The 23,275-nt window shown below is 38.5% G+C and overlaps 1 protein-coding gene across 15 annotated transcripts in view; it reads right to left on the reverse strand.

Moving 5' to 3' along the window:
- The window catches only part of GATAD2B (GATA zinc finger domain containing 2B), a 79,595-nt gene that overhangs the window by 23,976 nt on the left and 32,344 nt on the right, over positions 1-23,275 (reverse strand). For 4 of the 15 annotated variants that reach the window (XM_012182034.5, XM_004002535.6, XM_042254359.2 and 1 more), the window contains one exon: positions 11,578-11,834. The exons of 3 other annotated variants lie outside the window; for them this stretch is intronic. In XM_012182034.5, the coding sequence (XP_012037424.1) occupies positions 11,578-11,615 (38 nt within the window). In that variant the 5' untranslated portion in view covers positions 11,616-11,834. Of the gene's footprint in view, positions 1-1,182; positions 1,242-3,959; positions 4,141-5,371; positions 11,835-23,275 lie in introns of all 15 variants that reach the window. 8 more of the 15 variants (XM_060414457.1, XM_060414481.1, XM_042254348.2 and 5 more) reach the window with 4 other exon arrangements.

Here is a 23,275-nt window from a genome sequence, read left to right on the forward strand (position 1 = left end):
TTGAAAGTAGCCAAAGTGAGAGGGGAAAAGATATGTTTACATGTAAAGACAAGGATAACATCAGATTTCTTGATGGAAACAGTGCAAAAGAGAACACAGTAACATCTTTAAAATACTGAAAGAAAAAGTATCTGACAATCTAAAACACCATACCTGCCAAAAAGTATCTTTTAAAAACAAAGATGAGATAAAGACTTTTTCAGTCTTTTAAAATTTCCTTTATCAATCTTCTCCTTTACAATTTATATTTTTTGTATCATAAAAGTTCCACTAGGACTTCCCTGGTCATCCAGCGGTAAAGAATCCATCTGCCAATGCAGGGGACATGGGTTCGATCCCTGGTCTAGGGATATTCCACATGCCTTGGGGCAACTAATCCTGTGTGCCACAACTACCGAGTGCCAGCTCTGGAGCCTGCCAGCTGCAAATACTGAACCCACACACCACAACTAATGAACCCAGGCACTCTAGAGCCTGTGCTCCGCAACAAGAGAAGTCACTGCAGTGAGAAGCCCTCACACTGCAACCACAGGGTAGCCCAAGCTCACAGCAAACAGAGAAAGCCCTCGTGTAGCAACAAAGACCCAGTGCAGCCAAAACTAAGCCAATACAATTTTTCTTAAAAGTTCTTCTAATTATAGCCTCAAAGCTTATTTTGTCTGAAAACTATATACATAGTTCTGTTATACATAAAGTAGGTAAGCAACAAGGATTTACTGTGTAGTACAGGAACTATATTCAATATCATATAATAAACTATAAAGGAAAATAATCCGAATTACTTTGCATGACATCTGAAACACAGTGTTATGAATCAATTATACTTCACTTTTTAGAAAAAGTATTAACTACAGTCACCATGCTATATGTCACATCTCCATGACTTATTTTATAACTGGAAGTTTGTAGCTTTTGATTCCCTCCCTTCATTTTTTGTTTCATTCCTCCCCACCCCACCAGGCAACCACCAATCTGTCCTCCGCACCCAAGAGTTGGTATTTTTGTTTTGTTTAGATTCAACATTATCAGTGAGATCTTTTTCTTTCTGACTTACTTCACTTAGCATAATGCCCGCAAGGTCCATCCATGTTGTCACAAACGGCAAGATTTCCTTTTTTATGGCTAATAATTCCATTTTGTGTGTGTGTGTGTGTGTACATACACATATAACATTTTGTTTACCTATTCATACACTGATGGACACTCAGGTTGCTTCCATGTCTTCACTACTGCAAACAATACTGCAAAAAACATGAGGGTGCATTATCTTTTCAAATTAGTATTTTTGTTTCCTTTAGATAAATACCCAGAAGTGGAACTGCTGGATGATACCGTAGCTCCAGTTTCAATTTTTTTTTTAGGAAACTCCATACTGTTTTTCAAAATGACTGCACCAATTTACCACCAACAGTGCACAGGATTCCCATTTCCCATCTTCACCAATACTAATTTCTTGTCTTTTTGATAATAGCCATTATAACAAGTGTGAGATAACATCTCACTGTGGTTTTGTTATTTCCCTGATGATTAGTGATGCTGAACACCTTTTCACATACCTGTTGCCATCTCTATGTCTTTTTCATTTTTGGCCTTGAGGGATCTCAGTTCCCCAATCAGGGACTGAGCTCATGCCACAGCAAAGCCTGGAATCCTAACCACTAGGCCGCCCGGGAATTGCACATGTATTTGCCTTCATGATCATTTCCTCTTGCTCTCCTTCACTAGTGTCTGCTCATATTCTTAGTTCTAACTCTAGGCATGCCCTTGGGTTCAACTGTGTGCCTTTCCTCTATCTGCACCCACTCCCTACCCTACATAATCTCATATATTCCTATTGCTTAAAAGAACACCTATTTGCTAATTCTCAAATTTATATTCTTAGACCTTATCCCTCCTCTAAAAATTCTTTTATATATATTCAACTGCCTAAATGATATCTTCATTTAGGTGTCTAACAGGCATTCTATGAACTTATGTCCAAAACTGAATTCATGAACTCTCAGAATAAAAACTTTGTCTTCCTCTAGTGTTTCCCTCCACAGTGAATGACACCACCATTTAACCAACTGCTCATATGAAACTCTATGCAATCCTTCTTTGTTCCTCTCACAGCCTACACGCATTCCATCTGTAAATTCTGTAAGCACTCCTTTTTAGATATATTTCAAATGCAACCCCTTATCACCACTTTCATGTTATTATTCTAGTCCAAGCTATTGCCATCTCCTGCTCAGACTATTGCAATTTTTAAAACTCTGCTTCTGCCCTTCTCAGCCTATGTTCCATAGAGAAATCAGAGTGCTCTTTCTAAAATTTAAGTGGTACCATATCTTTGCTCAAAATGCTTTAATGGCAACTGTGGTGGTTTACAAACACTGTCTCCCCAAATTCTTTGAAAGTCCTCACACCAAGAGGTGGTGGTGATGGGGATCTATGTTCCCTTCTCTTGAATCTAGGTGGGTTCATGACTGTTTCCATCTGTAGAATATAGCAGAAGTGATGCTGGGTGACTTCTGCCACTGGGTCAAAAAGCAATGCAGGTTTTGTCTTATTCTCTGGAATGCTGAAGTCTGGAGATCTGAGCTGCTTTCTGAGAAGTACAACTTCCCTGAGGCTGCCATGGTGTGAAGAAGCAGAGCCTCAGGGAGAGGTCACATGTAGACACTTCAGTTGGCAGGTCTACTCTTTAAGTCATCTTAGCCCTGGAACCAGACATGTAAGTCAATGAGCCTTCAGATGATTCCTGCCCCCAACTAATACCTCTTCCCCACTTTTGCAGCTTTTCAGCTGCAGCCCCAGACACTGTAAAGCAGAAACGAGCCATCAAGGCTGTGCCGAATTTGAATCAATCCAAAAGCATAATAAAACAGCTTCTTAGGCTACTATGCTCAGGGTGGCTAGTTTGTTACATATACAGCGACAGTAGCCAGAGGAGCACCGCAAGTTTGATCGTAGCCTGTGAGGCCCTGCGCAACTTGGCCCACCATCTTCTGACTTTGCATCTTCCAATACCCTCCCACCGCTCCCTTTCCAGTCTGTTTAGTCTCCCTGTTCTCTCCTGTTAGCCATGTGGCTTGCTCCCTTATTTGCTTCGTATCTCAGAAAGATTTTCCCTAATACATGCACTAGGGAAAACAAACAACAACAAAAACAATAATCACCTTTCGTCATTGCTCTGTTACCCCTTAAAAAGTTTTATTCTTCTTGGTAATTATGACTACCTGGCATATTAGGCTTATATATGTTGGTCTGTTTCCCACCCACTAAAATATAAGCTCCATGGAACAGCTTTTTCTTCCTATTTTATTCAGTGCCTGGCCCATAGTATGTACTAGATAAATACCTGCTGAATAGAAGACCACAATCTTCACTTCTTAAGATATTCTAGTTAGTTCTTTTTTTTCAAATCTGTCTCTTCCAAAGCATTTTTTCCTTTTCTTCTCAAATCTCTGTATTTAATAGTTTAAATACATTTATTTTATATAGTCAGTGGCTCTATTATCTGAAGTTTTCAGTTCCTGCTGCTGCCTCTTGTATCTGTGACTTCTCTTCATCATAAATGAATTGTTTTCTTGTGCTTTTTGTCATTTTTTAAAGAGCAGCCTGTCTTCACTAGGACTTTATCTGTAAGAATCCTGTATGGTTTGGATTGTGGACCTGTTCCTACAGAGTAGTTTTCATGTGCTTCTGCCCGCTACTGCAAGGATATATAAAGTCTTCTGAATAATTTTTTGTATTTATTTCTCAGCTTAGCGATCTCAGACAAAAATAATTTAAATTCATGTGAGTTTGGTTCATACTTAAATTTTCAGGGTAGATTTCCACCCACCTCTAGTCAAAGACTAGGCTGAGACAGAAAATTTCTGTTTCCTTGAACTAGGGGATGGAATTTGTTATGATCACCTCCTTTCCCTGAACATGCGCCTTTAAGGATCCTGGCTTTCATACGGGATTCTCACCTCTACTTCTGTTCTGTACAGGCCTAAAATGTTGTCTCTTGGACCCCTCGTGAGCATTAAGACCAAGTCTTTTAGGGACTTCCCTGGTGGTCCAGTGGTTCAGACTCCACGCTTCCACTGTAGGGGGCCGGGGTTCAATCCCTCGTTGGGGAACTAAGATCCTGCATGCCGCACAGCGCGGCTGGAAAAAAAAAAGCAAGTCTTTCAGTTACTGAAACTAGAAAAGCGCCCCAGAACTGCCACAGCATTAAGTCACATACTCACTGCTCATTTTTAGTTCCCTTTTATTTTTGTGGTCCCTGAGAATTTTCCTTACTTCTTTCAGTTCAGGTTATGTGTTAAAAAAAAAAAAAAGTTTATTCTACCCAGCATCACTAGGTGGTGTTTTGTAATGAAATTGCAAACAGTTTTAGTAACATGGTGTGCCATATTCCGGAGTCAAAAACGATGGTCTGAAAATTTTAAATTTATTTTCATAATAACTAGGCTCAGAGCAGAAAGGCTTCCCAGCTTATAATAAACAAAGACCAAAGACCACTAACTGCAAAGAGAAAAACACAGCTTTACCAACAGAGAGATCTTGCTGTCACCTTAACCCATGCATCTAAACTGGCAGTGTAAACAGTGAAACAATCAGATATTATGTGCCTCTTAATGTGATGCAGTATGAAAACACAGCATCTCCCATGAAGTATTTTTCCAAAAACATATAAACATTACATTGAAGTCCAGTTTACAGGACATACAAAGAATCCGAGAACAAGCTACATGATATCATACAGAAACAATCTGACAAATCGTAGAACATGCTGCAAATCAGCTAGTCTGGTTTCTTCAAAAGCTGACATTAAAAATGTGGAGGAGGAGAGGGCTGCAAACTATTTTAGATTAAGAGACACTTAGAGACATACTGAATACAAGGTATGATATCTGATTACATCTTGGTTTAAAAAGAAAATCTACAAAAGATATTCTAAGGAACAACTGGGGAAACTCCAAGCAGACTGGGCATTAGATAGTATTAGGGAATTACTATTAATCTTGTTAGGTGTGATAATGGTACTATGGTTGAAAAGAAAATTGTCCTTGTTTGGAGAAGCAACTATATTAGTTTTCTATGGCTGTTACAGTAAATTACCACAAACTAAGTGACTTAAACTTCACCAGGCATCCCTGGTGGCTCAGACGGTAAAGTGTTTATCTACAATGCGGGAGACCCGGGTTCAAGCCCTGGGTTGGGAAGATCCCCTGGAGAAGGGAATGGCAATCCACTCCAGGACTATTGCCTGGAAAATCCCATGGACAGAGGAGCCTGGTAGGCTACAGGCAGTCGGACACAACTGAGCGAGTTCACTTTCACTTTCAAGTGACTTAAACAGTAGATTAATTTTTTGAAATATTTATTTATTTACTTGTTTGGCTGTGTTGGGTCCTAGTTGCAGTACACTAAGGGATCTTCGTTGTCTCATGCCGGATCCTTCATTATGGTGTACAGACTCTCTGGTTACGGCATGCAGGCTCAATAGTCATGGTGCATGGGCTCAGCTGCTCCGTGACATGTGGGATCTCAAGTTACCAGACCAGGGATGGAACCTGCGTCCCCTGCATAGCAAGGCAGATTCTCAATCACTGGATCACCAGGAAGTCCCTGAACAGTACAAATTTATTATCCTACAGTCTGGAAGTCAAAAGTCTAAAATGGGTCTCACTGGACCAAATTCAGGTCATCAGCAAGGCTTCTTACATTCCTCCTGGAATTTCTAGAGCAGCATCTATCTTCTTGCCTTTTCTAGCTGACCATCTGCTTTTCTTGGCTCATGGCCACTTCTCCATCTTCAAAGCCATCAATGCTGGGCCCACTCCTCATGTTGCCATAATTCTGACTTTCTTTTGCCTAAAATTTTCCATTTTTAAGAACGTTTGTGATTACACTGAGCCCACTCGGATAATCCAGAATAATATCCATATTTTAAGGTTGAGCTTATTAACAACCTTAATTCCATCTGTTGTCTTGACTCCCTTTGCCAAGAAACTGAAATTCAATCATTCTGGGGATGAGGATGTGGACACCTTGGGGGAGGGGGCATTATTCTAACACTGTAATCTTCAGTATCAGGTGGGCCAAAATGTTCGTTCAGGTTCTTCTTACATCTTACGGAAATATCAATAAAAGCTTTGTGGCCAACCCAATATTTAGAGGTAAAGTCGAAAACTTAACTTCAAAATGATTCAGCAAAAATATGCATGTTACCTATCAATAAAGCAAATATGGCAAAACATTCATTGTTGACTCAAGATAGTAGTTGTAGGACTTCCCTGGTGGTCCAGGGGTTAAGAATCCACCTTACAATGTAGGGGGACCTAGGTTTGATCCCTGGTCTGGGAACTAAGACCCCCATATGCAGCAGAGCAACTAAGCCCATGCACCACAACTAGAAAGCCCATGTGCCACAACTGCTATAGCTCATGCACTGCAACTAGAAAGTCCAAGTGCCACAACAGAAGATCCCACGTGCAACTAACACCCGGCACAGCCAAAAACAGACAGACACATCAGATGAGAAATTTGGACTCCTCACTTCTTGCTTGCATATTTAAAAAAGAATAAACAGTATGTTTTATCAGTTCTGTTCAGTTACTCAGTCATGTCCTACTCTTTGCAACTCCATGGACTGCAGCATGCCAGGCCTCCCTATCCATCACCAGCTCCCAAAGCTTGCTCAAACTCATGTCCATTGATGATGCCATCCAAGTATCTTTTCCTCTGTCGTCCCCTTCTCCTCCTGCCTTCAATCTTTCCCAGTATCAGGGTTTTTTCAGTAAGTCAGTTCTTCACATCAGGTGGCCAAAGTATTGAAGCTTCAGCTTCAGCATTGTCCTTCCAATGAATATTCAGGACTGATTTCCTTTAGAATTGAATGGTTTGATCTCCTTGCAGTCCCAGGAATTCTCAAGAGTCTTCTCCAACACCACAGTTGAAAAGCATCAATTCTTCAACACTCAACCTTCCTTATGGTCCAACTCACACATCCATAAATGACTACTGGAAAAACCATAGCTTTGACTACAGGGACCTTTGTTGGCAAAGCAATGTTTCTGCTTTTGAATGCGCTGTCTATGTTGGTCAAAGCTTTTCTTCCAAGGAGCAAGCATCTTTTAATTTCATGGCTGCAGTCACCATCCACAGTGGTTTTGGAGCCCCAAAAAATAAAGTTTGTCACTATTTCCATTGTTTCCCCATCTATTTGCCATGAAGTGATGGGGCCGGATGCCATCATCTCACTTTTTGAATGCTGAGTTTTAAGTCAGCTTTTTTACTCTCCTCTTTAACTTTTATCAAGAGGCTCCAGTTCCTCTTCGCTTTCAGCCGTAAGGGTGGTGTCATCTGCATATCTGAGGTCATTGATACTTCTCCCGGCAATCTGGATTCCAGCTTGTGCTTCATCCAGCCCGGCATTTATCTGCTTTGTAACTTTTTATAAATAGAACTTAAAAATATATACATAGCTCTGGCTTGCCTTGTCTTTGTGTTCTTTCTTAGAACAAAGATTCCCTTTTCAACTGTATGCACTTAATAAAACTAGTTGCATATTAATAAAATATGTAAAGACTAGTCATCAAGCCTACTATATTCATCTATTCAGGTTCAAAAGTGGAGTGGTAAAAAGGAAGAAAAGAGTGATACAGGGAGAGCTCAGACTACAGAATGCTATGGTGTTCAGAATGTGGCATCCTAGTAAACAAGTCCTCATGAAAATTATAAACAGAAAGTGCAGAAACTATCATTTGTTCTTACATTTTAAAAGAGTGCAAATCCTGGTTTGCTTTCTACCACTGGGAGACATCGGCCACAGGTCTACCAAGACCTGTTCACCTGCAGATAATGTGTTGCTGTGTTGAATCACTCAGTTGTGTCTGACTCTTTGTGACCCCATGGACTGTAGCCTGCCAGGCTCCTCTGTCCATGGGGATTCTCCAGGCAAGAATACTTGAGTGGGTTGCCATGCTCTCCTCCAGGGGATCTTCCCAACCCAGGGATCAAACTCAGATCGCCCACACTGCAGGTGGATTCTTCAGGTCTGAGCCACCAGAGAAGCCCAGATAATATGTTAAGTATCTTCAAGTGAGACAATCCAACAACACAGAAAAAAAGTTGAGGAAATGAAAACCTCCAACTCAATGAAGGGATCAAGTGAAGATTCTCTTCAAATCAAACTGTTCTGAGGCATCTAGTATGTACACAGTAGTAAGAAATACAAGCAATTCAAGGATTAATTCAAGGATCATACAGTAATTGAGAAATCTGGAGATGTGTTTACCCTCAGAGAAAAAGTGACCTAGTAATAAAAGTGTTAAAATGTGGATGACTTCAAGGATAGACTCTAGGTTTCAGACTAGATAGCTGGTTTCTTCCCCCTTCTTGCAAGATTCTTCTTGCTTCTGCCACACAAGTTACACAAATGTGAGGAGGAATCCTTTCCTCTATCAACCTTATTCTTTCTCTTTATTCTGTACTTACAATAGATATCACTTTAAATTAAGTTAGAAACTCTGAAGTCATGTGAGATGACTCCTTCCCACTTCACTCATTCAAACAAGTAATTTTTTTCATGGATTCTAATATACATATTTTTCTCTATTTTAACCTCTGGTATCAGGGTGTATCTTATAACCAACAGCATTTGACAAGTGACAGTATTTCTTCTTTCTTATTGGTTTATAAACTATTGATACATCTTAAAATCAATGGCATCTTCACATCTGCAGCAACGTGGATGGATCTAGAGCTTCTCGTACTAAGTCAGACAGAAAAACACAAATATCGTATGATATCACTTGTATGTCAATTCTAATGAATGGCACAAGTGAACTTCTTTACAAAACAGAAAGACTCTCAGACACAGAAAACAAACATGGTTAACATAGGGGAAGGGGGCAAGGGAGGGCTAGATTAGGAGCTTGGGATTAGCAGAGACAAACTATTATATATAAAATAGATAAAGAAGTTACTATTGTATTGCACAGGTAATTATATTCAGTATCCTGTAATAAACTATAATGGAATAGAATATGAAAAAAATACATTTTTATGTGTAACTGAATCACTCTGCTGTATACCAGAATCACAAGAATGTAAATCATCTACACTTCAATTTAAAACCAAATATCAACAGCATCTTAGAGTCCATGAAATACAATATTTATGAAGCACCTAACATTTATTATTAGTATTTTTCTAGGCATTGAGGATACAACAGTGAACAAAGTCTCTATCCTCATGGACTTCAATCCAGTGGGGGAAAAAAACAATAAACAAATTAACAACATGAATAAGTAAAGTAGAGATAAGATCCCTGAAAAAAGTTAAGCAAGAAAAGGGGAAGGAGTGCCAGATGGGAGGAAGAGACTATTCTTAAAAGCAGAATTGGGAAAGTCCTATCTAAAAAGGTAACATTTGCACTAAATCCTAAGTTAAGTGAAGAAGTGAGCTCTGCATGTATCTGAAAGAGAATATAACAGGTAGAGAAAAAAGCAAGAATGCTGCTTGAGACAGAATGGTGCTTAGCATATGGCAGAAACAGTAAAAAGGTAACGATGAAGTGCCATCTCCAAGAAGGAGAGTGGCAGGACACGAGGCAGGAGAGGTAATCCAAGGGCCAAACCAAGGACATATCTTGAAAAAAGAGCCAACAGAAATGCTGGTGTACTGGATGAGAAAAAGTACTAGTCAAGCATTATTCCAACACTGTTATCTCCACAATGAATGATGATGCTTTTTATGAAAATGGTGAATAACAATACGTTTGGAGGAAAAATGAAAAATGTAGTTCTAACATGTTAAGTCTGAAATGCCTATTAGACACAAGTCTACAGTTAAGAGGAGATGTTTGGCTGAAGATACAAATTCAGGAGTGATAAACACACAGACAGAATTTAAAGTCATGGGGTAGACAAAATCATTTAAGAAGTGAATGCAGGGACTTCCCTGGTGGTCCAGTGGTTAAAACTCCATGGTCCCAGTGCAAGGGGGCAGGGTGCAATTCCTAATCAAGGAACTATGTTTCAAATGCCAGACCAGTGCAGCCAAATGAATAAACAAACAACAAACAAAAAAAAAAAAACCAAAAAGGAGGAGAAGAAGAAGTGAATGCAAAGAAGAGAAGAAGTATCAGGGCTGAGCTTTGGGAGTACTCCAACATTTATAATTGAACAGAATATCTAGCAACTAAGATTGAGGAGTGGTCTGTGAGGTAGGAAGAAAACCAGGAGAACATGGTGTCCTAGAAGCCAAGTGCCTTTTCCCCTACAAATCCAAATCTCTCTAAAAGATCTAAACATCTCTGGAGTCTCTCCACTCTTTCCAACTTTCCTGCCATCCCTTAATTCAGAATATCATCTTTTCTCTCCTAATCTATAGCAAATATTTTAAAAGATCTTATGGTCCCAGTACCTAAGTCCCTCACCCCCAGCTTTCATTTTCCATATAGCCAGTAAAGTGATCTTTAGGAAAAAAAAAAAAAAAAAGAATCCAGTCTCATTATCCCATCTTTAATATCAAAGACTCCCCATTATCAACAACACTAGCACACAGGTCCCTACATCATCTTGTCCCAATTTACCTTCGCAACCTTATCGTCTGCCACTCCTGCTCTTAAGTATTTCATGAGCTAGGCACAACTACATATTCTTTCATTCTTCCGAGCTCTTCTGTGTGCTACTTTCTTTCCCTAGTAAATCCTCCAACTCTTACTTTAAGACTACACAGATATTTCTTTTACTAATAGGGTTGCACAGGACAGTCCCAATTTACACCTGGTGTACCCTCCTGATGGTAACAATGATCCTTTCACCGTTAATAGTGTCATTCTGGAGGGTAAATTAGATGGTTGTCCTATCTATGAAAACTTCCCTGTTCCCCTAGGCAGTTTTTTCTCCCACTCCGTTCTCAAACCATTTTTGAACATGTCAGTACCTGTCTCATTACTGAATTACTTGTCCTTTTCCCTTTAAAAACTGTGAGCTCCCAGGGGGTCTGGAACCTTATGTATTACTCATTTTCTTATCTCTTGCACCTAATCTGTTCATAAAACGCAGTCAAAAATGTCTGGTTTCAAGGAACTCTATCTCCTGTAAATACTCAGAAGACAAGGTAGTCAGAGGAGAGAAAGAATATGGTGTTGGGCAGCAAGTCTGAAACTGGGAGCCAGTCGGAAGAAGGGGTAATCTGTTCCAGGATTAACAGCAAAGGATAGATACAAGAAGAGGACAAGAAACTTCAACTCAAAAGAGGGCCTGCCACCAAAATGTTTTCAATCTATTAGAGAAATATGTTATACTTTCAAAAATTCTTATTTCAGGTATTACAAAGAAACATTCCAAAGTTACATGTTTAAAAAATATTAAAAAGCTACTAGAGTTCAGAAAAAGCCTGCACAAGTCTAGGAAAATGTTTGTGAAGCTGGAATTTAATCAGCTCAGGATACTGCCATCCTTATGGGGCAAAGATATAACTGAACAGTAAGCTCCTTACCATATCTCTATTTCTCTAGTTGCAAACAAAGTCCCTATACAATATTAATATGTTTAATAAATGCTTCTGATGATTAATATAACTTACATTAGTTTTTTCAGTCTGCAATGTACTCTTACACACATTACGTTTTATATGAGGACAACATCTCTGTAAGACAGGCATAGTAGTAAAACTGTCTCAATTTTATAGATGAAGAAATCAGGCTTCCTGGGATTTGTAGAAGAGACTAGGTTTCTAGCTTGCCAGTTTCAACACAAACTCATCTTCACTTTCTGAAGAGCAATGCTATTCAAACTGTGGTCCACAGACTGGTGCTGGTCCATGAACTGTTTATTACCACTCTGCAACAAGATAAGCATAGAAATTCAGAGTAAGCATTTAGAAATTTTTATTTTAATTTGACAGAGTAATTTTATGCCTGTTGAATCTAACAATAAAAAATACTGGGCTTGAATTTGGATATCTCTTTTCCAGTAATTCATCCCATTATATTTACAAAAGTATTGGTCTATATGCTATCTATATTAGAACACCAAACAAAAAGTTGGTCCTTCATCACAGATGGTTTGGAGAAGTATCACTATAAAGGGCAATGTAGATCAATATGTCACTCATGGATGGAACTCAATAACTTTAACTTTGTCATTTTCCTTTTACTTTATATCCATGTTTTGCTAAGTATCATTTTAGACCCTGTATCAGAATTACTTTAGATACGTGTTTAAAATAAATCCTCCCAAGCCCATTTCAAAGTAATGAACTGGAATTTCTCAGTGAGGAGCCAAGAAATCTACATTTTATCATATTTTCCTGGTGTGTATTAGGCATTCCATATAGTTTAAGAATTATTGTTCTAAACTTTCATAATAGAAACAGGCAAGTAAGTAACCTAGGGAATATATAATTAAATAAAGGAATAGAATGGGAAATTCCTGAAGAGATAGGAATACCCGTCTCCTGAGAAACCTGTATGCAGGTCAAGAAGCAACAGGTAGAACCAGACATGGAACAGTAGACTGGTTCAAAACTGGAAAAGAAGTATGTCAAGGCTGTATATTGTCACCCTGCTTATTTAACTATATGCAGAGTACATACATCATGTGAAATGCTGGGCTGGACAAATAGCAAGCTATAATCAAGATTGCTAGGAAAAATATCAATAACGTCAGATATGCAGATGACACTACCCCAATGGCAGAAAGCAAAGAGGAACTAAAGAGCCTCTTAATGAAGGTGAAAGAGGAGAGTGAAACAGCTGGCTTAAAACTCAACATTCAAAAAACTAATATCATGGCATCTGGTCCCATCACTTCATGGCAAACAGATGGGGAAAAATGGCAACAGTGACAGACTTTATCTTTTGGGGTTCCAAAATCATTGGGGATGATGACTGCGGCCATGCAATTAAAAGATACTTGCTCCTTGGAAGAAAAGCTATGACAAATTTAGACAGTGTATTCAAAGGCAGAGACATCACTTTGCTGACAAAGGTCCGTATACTTAATGCTATGGTTTTTCCAGTAGTCATGTAAGGATGTGAGAGTTGGATCATAATAAGGAAGGCTGAGTGCTAAAGAACTGATGCTTTCAGACTGTGGTGCTGGAGAAGACTCTATTTAGAGTCCCTTGGACAGCAAAGAGAGCAAACCAGCAAAGAAACCAACCCTTAATATTCACTGGAAGGACTGATGCTGAAGCTTAAGCTCCAATACTTTGGCCATTTTATGCGAAGAACTGACTCCTTGCAAAAGACCCTGATGCTTGCAAAGATTGAAGGCAGGAGGAGAAGGGGGTGACAGAGGATGAGATGGCTGGATGGCATCATCGACTCAGTGGACATGAATTTGAGCAAACTCCAGGAGATAGTGAAGAACAGGGAAGCCTGGTATGCTGTGCAGTCCATGGGGTTGCAAAGAGTCAGACACAACTAAGCAACTGAACAACAAGGAGTTAACCACGTTTGTCCAATCTCCTTCAGAACTTATCTATTACATTCCATTCTTCTTTGGGCAAAGCAGAGAAAATGTAGGCTTTCTTTAGGAATGTTATACTTAAAACAATATTTAAATAATAGTTAAAAGAAGAAAACAAAACAAAAAAAAAATCCGTTTTATTCCAGGGCACCAGTAACAACAGGTGGTAGGAGAGAGGAGTTTTAAATTAAATGGTTGTGACTTTTCACACTATTCTGAAAAACATGATCTCTTAGCTACATTTCATACACATTACTCAGGAGAGCCTTTTCTCAGATAAATGGTTTTTTCAAGTGATATATTCACCACACAAATTTTAAAACAGTTGGGGGAAGTGCACTTCAATAGGAAGCAAAGTAACATGGTGTGTATCAGGGACAAAGGAGCAGGGGAAATAGAAAGGTGAATAACATTTGAGTGAGGCTAAATATTAAAACTGTGGGCTAAGAACCACAGAAACAACACTTCATTTAATTCTCAAAACACTCCTATGAATTCCATATTATCTCCAGCCTATGAATGAAGTAATTGAGACTTAGAAAGGCTAAATAAACCTGTCTAAAGTCATATAACACATAGGAGCGTGTGCGCATGCTCAGTTGTGTCTGACTCTGCGACCCCATGGACCATAGCCCGCCAGGCTCCTCTGTCCAAGGAATTTTCCAGGCAAGAATACTGGAGTGGGTTGCCATTTCCTCCTTCACGGAATCTTCCTGACCCACAGATTGAACCTGCATCTCCTGCATTAGCAGGCGGATTCTTTACCACTGAGCCACCTGGGAAGACCCTACAAATATATAGGCGAGCCATGATTAAAACCTAACACTATACCAAGGAAGTGGGTTTTCAACTCTCATGTCAATTTTTTTTTAATTGATGGTGGTCACCTGTAACATTCTATCATGAAAGACTTATTCAATCACTGTCTGCCATAGGTGAGTGTGAGTGGTAGTTGCTCAGTTGTGTCCAACTCTCTGCAATCCATGGAATTCTCCAGGCAAGAATACTGGGGTGGGTTGTCATTTCCTTCTCCAGGGGATCTTCCCAACCCAGGAATTGAACATGGGTCTCCTGCACTACAGGCAGATTCTTTACCATCTGAGACACCAGGGCAGCCTACCAGTAAGAAACATTTCTAAGTATAAAGACAGGTCAACTTAAAAAGTATCAGCAGACACATGCCTGACTTTATAATATACAGATGATACATTACAATGTTATGAATCCATACACCTTTTCCAAAGGAATACACGAGACAGAGGCAGCAATAAATTATAAGTGACAATCATCAATCAGCTGAAATAATTTAGATGAAGCTTCTCTCTCTCTCGAAGAGATGGGGACTGGCCAAGTGGTCAGGATGGAACTACAATGTGCTTTTAACTTTGTATGAAGAATAAAATTCAGTTCCATGTTGCTGAACACAGTTCTGTTTTTGCCAAATAAATCTTCTACTTCAATTACTGTCCGAATGCTTTATTAAAACTCTGCCTAATTATTTACCATATACACACTCCCATAATCAGAGTAGTAAAACCAGAGATATTTTAATTCAGTGGCCTGTGAGGGTAACCATTTTTTTGCACTTTGAGGAAATAAGAGCTGGGGGGTGGTCATGAAAGGGCAATGGCAGTGATCTGTAAGCCCTAGGAGAGTCTCACAAAAGTTTCTGGCTTCACAAAAATTTCTCCAGAATATCCCTCAAGGATATTTACAGCTCTGTATACTAAATTAGTCATAACACAGAAGGGAGAATGTTATAAGTAGTAACCTAGCCAAATATTTATTCCACAAAAAGTAAGTCTAACAAATTTCTCTTAATGAAAATTCTTGTACTTTAAAGGGGCAAACATAACCATGCAATTAATTCTACCTCACTGGGGCTTCAGAGATTAATAGGCTCATGCCTACTACTTGCAAATGTGAGCTGAATGAACTGCAATTTGACTTCCACCAAACCGGAAATTGTATTTCTAGGTCCTGCCAAAGATCACAGAGCAATGGTTCTGTACTGCACATCTCCAAACTACCCTGATGCACACCAGATAGCCAAGCTCCTTCCAAGCTATCTAATGCTTCCTACAGCCAATCATTTCCAGCAACTAACTCGACACTTTCCTAGGATGGAAGCTCTCTACCTCAGTTTCCTAAAGGAACTTAAACATATACAAACCAAACTGCAAAACAAATTCCTCAAACGGGGTTAAAACCCCTAAGGAAAGACAAAATGGCTATAGAGTATGTTAGACACGACAAAGAGTGAAGCTATCTTCTAATGTACCATTTTATTGGATAGACACTTCCATATAATCCTGGAGATAACAATCTCTGGTATTCATCACTTGATGGAATAGAAAAGGTTGTGGACGAGGGCTTAAGAAGAGTATGCATCAATGTGAATATCTAAGCCCTATTAACTATTTCTTTTTCTTTAAATATTTATTTTTATTCATTTGTCTGCAGCGGGTCTTAGTTGACCAGGGATTTAACCCAGGCCCCCTGCATTGGGAGCGTAGATTCTAAGCCACTGGACCACCAGGGTAGTCCCCTCTATTAACTATTTCTCATTAAAAGGAGGTTTAGAAAACAGGGAACCAAGAGAGACCACCTGATCTCAGCATAGGACACAGAACACAGCGTAGCTTATACTACAATGTATCTACAATACATCTAGCAATATTATCAATCATAGGTTAGAAATTAACGTGACCCAACTATCGAAGACACTGGCAGATTACTAGTGAGTTGACCAAAATGTTCATTTGGGTTTTTCCAGGGACTGTCACAAATATCATTAAAGCTGTTACAAAGCCCCAAGCCTGCAAAGAAAGAAGCTGAGATCCAAAGAAACCATAATCCACTTTTATCAACTTTCTGCTGAGTCAAGACTTACTCTCCAAATGAAAGATGCAAAAATCACATATATGACACAATCAGAATCTGTCCTGGGTTTCCCTGGTGGCTCAGTGGTAAAGAATCCACCTGTCAGTGCAGGAGACACAGGTTCGATCCCCGGTTCAGGAAGATCCACATGCGTAAACCCATGTGCCACAACTATTATTAAGTCTGTGCTCTAGAGCGTGGGAACCGCAACTACCGAACCTGTGTGATGCAACTACTTAAACTCGTGTGTCCTTGAGCCTGTGCTCCGCAACAAGACAAGCCAATGCGATGAGAAACCTGTACTCATTGGGTCGCACTTAAATTGATCTACACTGAAACCAAAGGCACATTAACCCTTTCACCTAAATCTTGATTCATTTTTCTGATACAGCATGCATTTGCTTATTTTTGCTTTTCTCCTTCCTCCATTAACTTATAAACACCGTGGAGTGAGGAATCTACTTTATTCACTGCTATTATCCTCAGTTTTGAGATAACTTCCTGGAATGTAAAACACAAAACTAAACAAAACCACTCAATGATTATCTGTTAAATGAATAACTGGACCCTTCATCTGCATGATGCTTTGGTAGGGAGCAGATGAAACTGAGCAAACGGTATACAGTTCTAACTTAAGCAGAACTGATTCATTTCTACTATTTCAGGATTATTCAGCCTTCTTACTAGTTGGAAGACTTCTGATGATTATTCTCTGTCTAAACATCTTCCCATTTCTAGAGCAAGAAGCCTCAACCCCTGTACAATATCCCACCCACCCTCATTCTAGGTAATCCGTTCAATTTTGGCTTTGCATTTTTCATTTTCATTCACCTCCTTGGGTCATATTAGAGAAAGTTATGGATCAGATACACACATACGGGTAATCAACACCAGGGCACCAAGAGCTCCTAAAATTATTTTTGTGACTATGATTTTAGAATGGGAAGATATCAACACAGGGCATCTTCAATAAAGAAGAACCTTAAGACCCTTACGGGCTTCCCTTATGGTTCAGCTGGTAAAGAATCTACCTGCAATGCGGAAGACCTGGGTTCGATCCCTGGGTTGGGAAGATCCTCTGGAGAAGGGAAAGAAAGGCTGCCCACTCCAGTACTCTGGCCTGGAGAATTCCATAGACTGTATAGTCCATAGGGTCACAAAGAGTCAGACATGACTGGGTGACTTTCACTTTCACTTTATGACCCTTACAGCAGGAAAGAACAGCTTCTCAGCTGGCTTCCTGCTGTTTCAATTTATTTTCTATTAAATCTGATAAGCCTTCTTGAATATAAGACTTTCCACTATTACTTACTACCTGGCCCCCTCTACTCTGCCCACCTAACCAAGTTACTCTGCCCCAATCTTCCAAAAGACAGCCTCACTTTTACATATGTATATACTACTCTCCTAGTCCTTCCCCTGACACACTTCTAAGTATATATTCCTGTTCTTTATCTGATAAAACATATTCCTGAGTTAATTAATCCTATCTAAATACTTTTTCTTCCAATGTCTTGACACTGCGGCTCACTGCCCATCAAAACTGGTTCCTCCTCCTCCTTCCACAGTAATGGAAATACTGGCTACACTAGATGTTCAGCTTATTACATACATTTCCTAGGTTCCACTGGTGATTGTTAGGCTAAATTCTTGCCAATGGAATACAGAGAAAGTATTATGTGCTACTTTCAGCCTAATAACTATAAAAAGTGGGCAAACTCGTTCATGTTTTTTCCCATTCCTATTGGCTGCCACATAGTTTCAAGCCTGCAGACAAGGACAATACCCTAGAAATTGATCCTCCTGCTAGTGGTATCAACATTTCTTGGGAATTTGTTGGATATACAAACTCTCGAGCCCCATTCCATATCCATGAATCAGAAATTCTGATGATAGGGACTAGGAACTTTCTTTTATGCTTTAACAAGTCTTCCAGGTAACTCTGATGCACACTACAGTATGAGAATCATTGTTCTAGAGATCAGCAGGTAAATCAGTATAAAAGAACCTGAGTTCCTGAATTGCCACATGAAACAACAGAGTATCAGGACGCAATCACTTTGGGCAATTACAAAGTGTTTTACAAAGTATAATTACAAAATTACAATTTGTTTCAAATTGTAAAAAATACTTTCTATTATATTTTGAGGTCTTGCATTTTTATCTTTGTTGCAACTGTTAGCCATATTCTCCCAGTTTTTAAAACTTTTTGGTCACAGGATCCCTTTAAGAGGACACTCCTAGGGACTTCCCCCGTAGTCCAGTGGCTATGACTTCCTGCTCCCAATGCCTGGGTTTGACTCCTGGTCAGGAAACTAGATCCTACATGCCGTAACTAAAAGAGTCTGCATGTTGCAACTAAAGGTCCAAGACACAATGAAGATCCAAGACCGTGTTGCGACAACTAAGGCCTGGCGCAGCCAAATAAATTTATATATATATATATAAAATATATATATATATAAGGACACTCTTAAAAATTAAAACTCCAAAGAGAGTTTGCTTGTAGGCTATATCAATAGTTACAATATTAGAAATTGAAACAGAATTTTTAAAGTTATCAATTCATTAAAAAATAAGCCCACATTCCACATTAATATTAATATATCCTTTATTACAAAATAACTATTTCTCCCAAAAAAGAAAAATTTAGTGATACTAGTGGCATTATTATACAATTTTGCAAATCTTGTTAATGTCTGGCTTAAAAGACAGCTGGATTCCCATAGCTGTTGCTGCATTCAATCTGCTGTGATATATTGTTTTAGCTGAAGTATATGGAGAAAAACATCTGGTCTTAAACAGATACATAGTTAGAAAAGGAAGGGTATTTTTTTAAAAAGTCTTTAATGAATTCATTATTTAAAAAACTTTTTTAGCTCTGAAATGATTTTAAACTTAGAGAAAAGTTGCAACAATAGTTTTGAGAAGTCCTATACACTCTTCTTTCTGTTCTCCCTAATGTTCATATCTTTTAAAAAATTATTATTAAAATTGAAATATTTTTAAATTAGTTAAATTTTAATTAAAGTATAACTGCAGTGCCAACATCTTTTATAACCATAGTATAACATTCTGAAACCAGGAAATGAACAGTGTTAATAGAATACCATTAACTACTCTACAGGCCTTACGCAAATTTCACCAGTTTTCCTACTCACAGCCTTTTCAGATCCAAGATACAATCCACAATCCCACATAGTATTTAGTTGTCATGTCTCTTTGGTCTCCTCCAACCTGTGACAGTTCACTAGTATTTTTTTCTTAAATAATGTTTATTTGTCTCTATCAGGGTCTTAGTTGCAGCACATGGGATCTTTGTTGCGTCATGCGGGATCTTCCACTGTGGTCTATGGACTCTCTGTTGTGGCACGCAGGCTCTCTAGCTGAGGCATGAGGGCTTAGTTGCTCCAAGCCACGTGGGATCTTAGTTTCCTGGCCAGGGATCAAACCCACATCCCCTGCATTACAAGGTGGATTCTTAACCACTGGGCCAGGGAAGTCCTTTATTAGTCTTTCTTTACTTTCAAATTTTTGAAGAGCACTAGCCAGTTCTTTTGCAAAATGTCTTTCACTTTGGATTTGTGTGATGTTTTCACATGATTACACTGAGACTATGCATTTTTGGCAATGTCACAAAAGTGATGGTGTGCCCTTTTCAGTATATCAGGAAATATGTGGTGCTGATATATTGAACTATGGGTGTTGTTAACTTTAATCACTTGACTGAGGTGGTGTCTGCCAGGCCTCTCCACTGAAAAGTTGTTATGGGAGATACCAGGGGGATCCATTAAATTCCATTTTGCATCAAATTTCCACCCACTAATTTTAATATCTATAGATAATACTTGCTGCAACAATTATTAGTACTTGCCAGATGTTTCAAAAATTCTTATATGTTAATCTGAATTTTTACTGTAATAAACAGCTGTCCTCATTTCCCCACTTATTCAAGTATTTATTTACCACAATATGGACTGTGGACATTTATCTCATTCCATGGTTTATAATCCATTATCTTTATTTATTTTATTCTTCAAATTGTCCCCAGATTTGGTCACTGGCAGTTCCTTCATGTTGGCTCCCCATTTTTTTTTTTTGAAGCATTTCATTACTTTCTGGTACCACATGATATTTCAGACTCATGTGAATTTTTTCTCTTCCTTAGTCATTTCTCCAAGGAGTTCTGGTTCCTTTTATTTCAGACTGGCATCTAGAAACCAAGAACTGATGTCAAATGTGCTCACTGCTATGGTGAACAAGGAAATACACACATGCACACATAAACACACATCTGTATCTTTTTCTATATCTATCTGTATATATGTGCATAAGCATGTATACAGATTAAAACTCATATGAGTTCATACTGATGTGTGTGTGTTAGTCACTCAGTTGTGTCTGACTCTTTGGGACCCCATGGACTGTAGCCAACCAGGCTCCTCTGTCCAGGGAATTCTCCAGGCAAGAAAACTGGAGCGGGTTGCCATTCCCTTCTCCAGGGGATCTTCCTGACCCAGGGATCGAACCCAGGTCTCCTGCATGGCAGATTCTTTACTGTCTGAGCCACCTCATATTGATGAGGGATACTCTAGTACTCTTTTTTAATTGGTCAGAATTGTGGATATGTTCATTTTTGATATAGTCAAAGCTCAACACACATGGGCAAAGGACTTGAATAGAGATTTATCTAAAAGATACACTAATCATCACAAAGCACATGAAAAGATGCTCAACATCATTAGTCATTAGAGAAATGAAAACCAAGACCAGAATGAGATACCAATTCATACCTACTAGAATGACTATTGGAGAAAGAAATGGCCACCCACTCCAGCACTCTTGCCTGGAGAATTCCATGGACAGAGGAGCCTGGCCAGCTACAGTCCACGGAGTCGCAAAGAGTCGGACACTACTGAGCGACTAACATTACATTACATTTGGATGACTATAATCAGAAAGTTGAGAAAGTAAATGTTGGTGAGAATGTGGAGAAAGTATAATCCTAGTATACTGCTAGCAGGAATATAAAGTGGGATATCTGTTTTGGAAAATGGTTTAGCAGTTCCTCAAAAAGTTAGGATTATCAAAAACAGAATTATGTTTGTCCCAGGAATTCCATTCACAGGTAAACAACTGAAAACAGGTATTCAAACAAAAACTGGTACAAAATGTTCACAACAACATTATTCACAATAGCTAAAAAGGTGGAAATAATCCCAATTGTGAACTGACAAATGGATAAGCAAAATGTGGTATATTTCCAGTGTTATTATTCAGGCATAAAAAGGAATAAAGTACTGATACATGCTACAACATGGATGAATCTCAAAAACATTATACTAATACTAATGGGAAGCAAATGCTTAATGGGCACAAGTTTTCTTTTGGAGTGATGAAAACGTTCTGGAATTTGACATAGGTAGTGGTTGCAAAACTGTGAATGCACTAAACACCACCAAATTATACAACTTAAAATAGTTAATTCAGTTAAGTGAATTTTACTTCAATTAAAAAAAAAATCAACCAGTTTCTAAAGGTTAGCTGCAAAGTGAAATCTGAAATTTTATAAATAAACTTTTCATACTGTTATTTTAAAATCCATTGTCTTATACTCTCTGAATGGATCTTTTATTCAAGCAGCATATTTTTACATCATGCATTGATCATCTGAAATCTTCTGGTCCACTAGAGGTCATTCTGGTCATCTAGAGGTAAATTTCAAATGCCAATACAGTTCATTATTTTATTTATATATATATATATATATATATATATACACACACACACACACACACATATTTTTAATCACATTTGTCCATACAACAACCACTCTCATCAGAAAAGTATTTAAATCCTAGAAGCTGTCAAACTCATGGTTTAATTTTTACTTGAATTTTATCATGAGGCACAAATATAGTTAGGTGCTTTCCTTGAAAAATTCAAGAATATGTCTGCCAAAAACCTAAATCTAAAGATCATAGTTCACAGAGTAGTCTTTTCTTTTTTTAAAACTTTTTTAGGCCATGCCATGTGGCATGGGGAATGTTAATTCCCCAAGCAGAGATTGAACCCATGCCTCCTGCATTGAGAGACGCTTTCACCACTGGACTACCAGGGAAATCCTGGATCAATTAACAAGTAAAAACAATGTTCTATGAAGAAAGCAGCTAGGTAGCTTGCAACCTGATTTCACTATTCCTTGAGGTAAACACTGTACCTCAATATGTAGCAAAAGTGCTTTATAAGGATTTTTTACTTTATCACACAAAATATTTGAAACCGATGTTCTGAAAAGTCATGATTAAATAAAATTTATTTTTATTGCTTCAAGAACATTCTTAAGTGAAACAAGATTTTGTTTTTTCTAAATCGGCAAATTTAAACTGCATGGCAATGAAGAATGACTACTAGAGTACTGTGTTGATTCATCATACTAAGGCATCAGAGCAGTTTTACTCACCACTGCTTCTGGATCATCAGTGCAAGTGTCAACAAAGGGAAAAAGGCAAAATAATGCCTCTGTATTACTGTGAAATAGCTTTCATCATGAGACTCCCTGTAAGAGTCTCAGGGATCTTCAGGAGTCTGTAGACCACACTTTGAAAACTCTTGGCCTACTTACTCTAACTAACCCATTACTTTAACAGGTAACCCCTCAATTCATACTATTTTTCAGGTTTAATGCAAACTCCTTGGCAGCAAATCTCTCTTCTTTCTTTGTACTTCCCTTATTACCCACTACTATGAAATGCCCTGACAGACCATGAAAGTACTGTTATTGCTTAACCAACTCCAAATGGTACTTTCCTTCACCTAACTCATATCAGCTACGTCAATGGACCTCTTCCCACTATTCCCCACACTATAAAATCTAATTCCTAAAAACCTAAGATGATTAATTCTTCTAGCTTATTTTAATTACT

Source organism: Ovis aries, chromosome 1, assembly GCF_016772045.2.
Source record: "Ovis aries strain OAR_USU_Benz2616 breed Rambouillet chromosome 1, ARS-UI_Ramb_v3.0, whole genome shotgun sequence".
Lineage (NCBI taxonomy): Eukaryota > Metazoa > Chordata > Mammalia > Artiodactyla > Bovidae > Ovis > Ovis aries.